The sequence below is a fragment of the Cryptomeria japonica genome, chromosome 7, assembly GCF_030272615.1.
Source record: "Cryptomeria japonica chromosome 7, Sugi_1.0, whole genome shotgun sequence".
NCBI classification, from domain to species: Eukaryota; Viridiplantae; Streptophyta; class Pinopsida; order Cupressales; family Cupressaceae; genus Cryptomeria; species Cryptomeria japonica.
In genome coordinates, this window is record NC_081411.1 from 230,139,438 (window position 1) to 230,147,025 (window position 7,588).

Here is a 7,588-nt window from a genome sequence, read left to right on the forward strand (position 1 = left end):
GGAGGTGCTCTTCCAGTTTTGTTTTTCTAGTTATCAGACAAATGTTGTCTCTCTAATTTTTATAAAAGATTTTGTTTTTCTTTTGGGTCTTTCTCCCCATTTTCTATATAGAGAGACTTGTTATAATATTCATATGTAAGGTGAGATAAACCATTCATCATCAGAGTAATCATTCAAGTTTTGTAATTTTTTTAAATCTGTAAAGTATCTAAGTAGTCAGAGTAACCATTCATCATCATGATATCTAATGAAAATTTATCATTCAGCATATCAGTTTTGAGCTATAGATGAAAACATTTTCTCCCCAATTCTTACTATAATTTTCTTTTTATATATTTTCATATTAATACAAATATAGGCTTATGGCCTTTTATCTGAAAATAATATAAATATTTCTAGTTTTAAGAATGATTAAAAAAATAATTTTTATTTTAAATATTCATAAATAAAAACTTTTCTCATATTTTCAAATATTTATGAAGAGTAATTATTGATCATAATATAGAACTTGAGCTAGCTATTAAATATTTCCATAACCTCTTAAAAATGTATTATTAAGTATATATGGCATTAGCATTTTAGACTTATTTGTTTAGTATATTTTAATTATATTATTTTACAATTATTTGTTTAGCATATTTTACTTATTATTATTTTAAAATTATTTATTGTGTATAGTTTAAAAAATATGTGAGAAAATGTTATGATGACTTTACATGATTGTCAAAACTATAAATCAAATTGGTAGTTAATGTTTTGATGAAATCCTTTCATGTGGCTTTGAGCCAAAATAATATAACTTAGAACATTTATGAGAAACAAAAATACATCTTGAGAGTGTCATCTATTATAAATATAATGTTTTTTTTCTTTCTGTTCAACATTCAACCATATCATTTTCATAAATGATCAAAATAACATGTGGTTCATAAATCAGATACATCTTTATATAATAACAGTAGAGTTAAATATTTTCGTTAATTCAAAATATAAATGAAAGAATAAATTGATAAAGATGTCGATTTTTTTTTTATTCATCAAATTTTACATGTATCAACTTCGAATTGTCTATGCAAAGAAAAATATATTTCGTTCTGTACTTCTTTTTGTATTTATTGATGAATTGAAAATTAAAAAACAAATTCTATTTTTTGATTTTCAATTAATCAATAAGTAGGTTATAAATAAGATCAATTATGTCGTAATGATGAACACGTGTCTAGAACACAAATGAACACTCCAATAAAATGTCGAAAATTCCTGTCGTATACAGTTATTGTTAGAAGACTTCGTTGAAGATTCGAGTACACTTCACCCCGTTCATACGGTTCAACTGCTATGTATCAAATAATATCAAGAAAGCGACCGCCTAAGTTTTCGCTTCTAATACCCTGACTACTAGCCGGAAAAATCGCACGATGGAATTCAAGGAATCTTTGACTCCGGTTAACCTTTAACACCACAATATTAATTTATAAAATTTTCATTCCAATTTGGTTGGTCCTGAATGAATCTAGCATGAATAAAATCTGTCCTATAAATGCCCCAATATCTCTTCAGATGATAACTAAAAGTTTATCCTTCTATTTCTTTAACTGGGGATAAACTCTGAACTGAAATCTGCAAGATGTTGTCCACAGCTGAGAGATGGGAGGGGGGAAAGAACAGGATATTGATCATAGGAGGCACAGGATAACTTGGTAAATACATGGCAAAAGCCAGTATTTCACTTAATTACCCTACCTATGTTCTTGTAAGGCCCGAATCTCTAGCTCCCAATTCATCCAGACCCGGCAAACTTCAAGAGTTGACAGATATGGGTATTCGTATTCTTCAAGTAGGATAGATTTTGTAGCTGAAAAGTTTTAATTGCAGTTAGTGGCTGGTAGAAATTTCTAACTGATTTTCATGGGTTTTATATACAGGGATCTCTGGATGATCACAAAAGCCTGATTAATGCATTTAAACAAGTAGATATAATCATATCCAGCTTGCAATTCCTCAACATATGGATCAGCTAAAGATCATAAGAGCCATCCAAGAAGTTGGGAATATCAAGGTATGAAGTTGTAATTTCTGGATTTAAATTTGATGTGTCTGGCATATATCTTACTGAATTATTTCTTGTTGTGGAATTAGAGGTTTCTCCCATCAGAGTTTGGCAACGATGTAGACAGGGTGGAAGCTTTGCCTCCCTTTCAGAAGGTATGTGATGATAAAAAGGTAATCCGCAGGGCTATTGAACAAGCAGGGATTCCTTATTCTTTCATTTCTGCCAACTCTTTTGCGGCATATTTTGTCGATTATTTTATTCATCCTCGGCGTAATCCACAACCGGAGGAAGTTGTCATTTATGGCGATGGACTCACAAAAGGTATATTGTGTAAATTAGGTTTCAAATAGTATCACATGTGAAAGGAAATCAGAAGAATAACAGAACTGATGCGCCATTTGAGTGTTGTGCAGCGGTTTTGAATTTAGAGGACGACGTTGCAGCTTTTACTATAATGGTAGCAAACGACCCAAGAACATTAAACAAGCTTGTGATTTACAGGCCACCAGGGAACATAATTAGCCAGAGTGAGCTTATATCCCTGTGGGAGAAGAAAACAGGGACCACTTTTAAGAGAGTTTTCTTGTCAGAATCTGACATGATCAATCTCTCAGAGAGTAAGTTTCCAATCTGTTTACCATCTGAACTTTTTCTTTTTACAAATGCTAAATCTTTATTAGTGCTAAAATGTAAAATACTTGTATGCAGCTCTGCCTCATCCGGATAACATTCCGGTTTGTGTTTTGCACAATATATTTGTGAAAGGCGACCAGACGAACTTCGAATTAGGAGAAGAAGAGCTGGAGGCTTCGAACTCTACCCAGACTATAAATACAGTCCCATAGAAGCATTCCTTGACGCATCAATCAGTGCTCCCCGCCACACAAAACTTACTTCCTTTGCCTGAATGTATAATTACTTGAGAGTTGTGTAACTGTTTTCACATAATTTTGTACCTGTTATGTGGAGCCAAGAGATCTTACAAGAAGCCATAGGCCCACTATTGTTTTGGCGACCTTAGAGGAAAAGTACTATTTATATTGTCTAGACCAATCTTCATGGTCAAGTGTCTTTTATTTGGTGAATAGTATAATCTTTACTCGACTTTCGAGATAATGTTCTTAAGGAAAAGGTTTCTTTAGCAAGAATGATATGGTGAGCAAACTATTAATGTTAGACCGATGCATACATTTTTTACACATCGCAAATTCACTTTCAATTCTTGTATAATTTTTTATTTATCTAGTAATCTTCATTTTTTTAATGAATACTTTTTTCTTTTCTAAAGTGATTTAGTTAAATAACCACAATTAATTAATTTTATGTCCTTAAACTAATGAATGAATGTATTAGGCTAATTAGAGTCATTTCAACATTACTTCTAATAACTAATTCAACACAATTAACTGTAAATAAATTTCTTTGCATTTTTAATCTCAACCCTTCGATTGTAAGTCTTAGATCAAAATCAAAACAACTCAACTTCTTACACATGTTCCCCATCTCACTCTTTACTCACACACTAATATGATAAGGTTATCATAGAGGATCTGTAACCTCAACCTTGTTCATTAATCTTGACTGATACCTCCCCTCATGCTCACAAATGTGTGACCATTCTCTTCTCAAATGCTACCTCCACATTAACACATGTGTGAGCATATTTATCCGTCCACATGATATTCTAATACTCTTCCACTTTCTCTCAAAACATTATATATCATAATTTGAAAAACATCTACTGATGAAGAATCTAGTTGCTTTTTTTGAACTTTCAAATAGACTACGAATAACATTGATGCAAATAAATCTCAACCCAACATTCCTTCCTTTCATCTTATGTCTACATTTTCAATTTAGAAAATCTATTCAGGAATGGATTGTGACCCTTCTTCTATGAAATTACCTGCATGCTAACCTTATGTTGTTAGAATAAATAACTAAAAGTTAGGATCATCCACATATTTTCACACTGAAAGGAAATCCATTCCATCAAAATGAAGGCCTGGTATATGGAAATCCAAATATTAAATGTCAGGGTAGTTCTAAAAGTAAATGAGGTGAGCATAGCCCCACTATAAATAGCTTCTAGAATGACACATATAGCTTAAGCTAACTTAACATGCAAATATGTCCCTCACTATTATATAGTAAGATACAATACCTGGACTAGGTACTTCATATTATTCACATTGACACCCCTTAATTGCAACATAGAGAGATGAAATTATTATGAAAATGATGCAAGGTTTAAGAATGGTCCTAGGTATTGTAGCATGTTAGGTACCCATGACAAATGATCTCTCATAAATGAAAAAAAGGAGAAAACCACTTGGAAAAAATTACAGCCCCTAAAAGAGAGAATAGATATAATTAAGGATGGCTTGGATAACTCAGTGATACCCCTAGAGGACTACATCCATCATATATAGATCCATCAAAATTCTAATTAATCTCCCTTCATAAGAAGGATAAAAATAGAAACCATACAACCCCCCATAATGAAATAACTTGTTGCAAAGAAGCAGTAGAGATACATTATGCAATAAACCTAGGAACCATCAATATAAGAAATAAAGGACAAGATACATTTGTGAAAAAAACAATAAAAAATCCTCAATCATGTAGTATCTTAGGAATCATAATAAGAAAATAGAATAATTCCTACTAAAAGGAAACAACTAGAAAATTCTCAATTTACACAACTCTAAAATTTAATGAAACAATAGTTTACTAAAAAAGGATCTCAAACTAAAATGAAGTACAATATTAAATATGACACCATTAAAAATGATAGAATGTCCCAACAATGCTTCTAATTACCTATTGAACAAGAACTAACATATATTTACTTGTGTTGAAACTAAAAAATATGCATCAATGGCTTCAAAGAGCTCCCCAATACCTTTCTAGTGCCACAAGAATTATGAAAAATAGATATTGTGACAAAAAATTATGAACTCAAGAGCCAAAAAAATAGCTCTATCTTCAAGAGACAAAAAATGGAACAAAATAATAAAATATGCCAAAAAAAAGTTTACATATAGGGGCTGGCCCCTAGGTTGGCCATACGATGATGCTATTTGTCAATGCAAAAGATAACCCGACAACCAACCACGGTAGTTTTCTTTTGAACACCATGGCAAAGTCAAAATTGACAGAAATTGCCCAAAAAAATAGCTACCTCCTAAATTTGACAACTAAAACTATACTTGAAAAGGCTTGTAGATCAAAGAAAACATAATAAAATTTGATAATACAAAAGGTAAAATTATGTGCATAACTGTCATTTTAACTTATGTTTGTGTACATTTGTCTTAAATCTTTCATATCAAGTTTGCATTTTCTTAACAAGAGTCAATATTACAGCCCACGCATACCTCTAATGGCAACCACTATATATATATAGTCTCTAAAGTACATCAATAAAGCAATAATGTTGTAGAGACTTTAGCAGGAGCCAAGATTTTGTGTAAGTGTCTTAAAATCATTAATAGTAAGCGTAATAAATATTAATATATATTAATAATATAATTAAATATTTGAGATTAGTATTCTAATTAATTTAAAGTGGAAAAGGCTAGAACATTTACATATTCGTTAAATAGGAACAATTAGGGTGCATGAGGAATGTACATCTAGTCAAAGACATAAAAATATCAAAACAAGTGAGGGACCATCTAATTGCACCCAACAAATAGACAAAGACCAAAGATAGAACCAAAAAACTAAAAAATTAAAACCCACAAGCCAATTGCCAAAGGGACAAAGGGATGGTCCATTAGGTGGAGGTGCTACCCTCTTGCCAATATAAAATTGAGATTAGTGTTAAATTATTAAATATAATATATTTATTGTAATTTGTTATATGTAGTGGTTTTTTATTATATTCAATTTTTTTTGGTTAAGTTAATTAAGAACGTAATTATTGACATAACATTTTTTTTTAAAATTGTTGGTGCTTAACTATAATTTTGAATATTTCTTCTATCTTTAACCTACTCATCTACATTATCTTTTGTGTGAGTGTTATAAGAATTCATAGTGTAAATATGGGCATGGTAGGCAAGAAGGTTGAGACAACCTATGACCAACATGATCCTTAACTCATGTGGAAGTTAGTTGAGAGCCATGTGACTAGGATCTATGATCTCTTCTAATAGGTTAGCTATATTGACATCTACATCTACGTGGATGGGAGAGATCTTTATGGGAAGTCAAAGGAGATGACACTTTATAAATCATACAAGAGAGATTAGTCAAGTGATCGAAAAACATTAACAAACAAACAACATTGAGTGTAGTAATTAATAGTAAGTTTAGTTTAAATAATAGACTCTATGTCTTTCTAAATTTTAAAAGAAATATCTATGCAACATGATAAAATGGATAAATTTAAAAAGGATGGAGGAGAAATTACCAAACACAACCATATTCAATAAAAATATGTTAGGTCTGAATGCCTTGAAGAAATGAATTCAAGTTTAGCTTTAGTAGTCTCTAGAGACAAAAAAGCATTCCAAAGAGTCTTATGTTGTCTATAAAATAAATAGTCGAGATTGAGAACTCTCATATTTTAAAATCTTGATCCAATAAGAAGACCTTGATAAATAATAAATCAATAAAAATGATCAATCTCATGTTTAAGAATGACAAACAATATTCAATGTTGGAAATGGGGTCTTAGCTTAGATACATGAACTAGGATTTGATTCCCAAATCACCATCACTCTTTGGAGGAAAGAGCCATCAATATCTAACATCAATCCTAAAGGAGAGATGTATACTATGCATGATTATTTCCTATTTTTTATTTGATGTGAATGTGTAATGAATAGGTAAAATTATGGAAAATTGATAAGATTTGCTATAATAGAAAGATACTGAATTGGAAGAAAACACAAAAGCACAAATCTAAAAAATGAGAGGCATAGAGAAAATAGAATTGAAAATTGGAGCTAAAAGTGCCAAAATATGGAGCTAGGTGCCTTAGTCCTGAAGGTGTTTACATCAACTAAGGTTTTAGATTCTAGATTGGGATGCCCTATAGATCTCTCCCTTTCAAATTCAATCAAAAGGTGTTAAAGGCTATGGAGCTAATCAACATAGACCTAGGGTTTTCACTTGTTTGAAGTCTAAAACTATGTCTTAGTCCACTCTATGCAATTATATCACTTTTAGTAGTCAGATTTGTACCTTACACATAGAGAAGATGGAAAATCTTGTGTTGATGTTTCTACTTGTAGTACAACTATGTTGTCAGATAAGAGAGCTTACCTTTGGCATGGAAAAGGAAAATCATAATTAAAATGATATTATCTTAGGAATTGATAATGGTGGTGATGCAATGCTCTTTAGATAAGTTCCCCAAGTGTTGATCAATAACATGAAAAATCATAATGTTATCCATCATAAAAATATACTTTAAGATAAGAAGGTTTATCTTCTCTTCATGAAGGAATTAGGAATTCTTCCATTGTAAGTTGAAACTTTTAAATTAGGATTTATGAATGATAAATGATTTCCATATATAGG

The 7,588-nt window shown here is 31.0% G+C and overlaps 1 protein-coding gene across 1 annotated transcript; it reads left to right on the forward strand.

Moving 5' to 3' along the window:
- The first annotated feature begins 1,588 nt into the window (after positions 1–1,588).
- LOC131028379 (isoeugenol synthase 1) lies at positions 1,589–3,315 on the forward strand. The gene is given in 7 exon segments (XM_057958643.2): positions 1,589–1,837; positions 1,926–1,986; positions 1,989–2,059; positions 2,140–2,374; positions 2,467–2,670; positions 2,762–2,860; positions 2,863–3,315. Coding segments are annotated over 7 exon segments (978 nt in total). The 5' UTR covers positions 1,589–1,627; the 3' UTR covers positions 2,961–3,315.
- Positions 3,316–7,588: the final 4,273 nt, after the last annotated feature.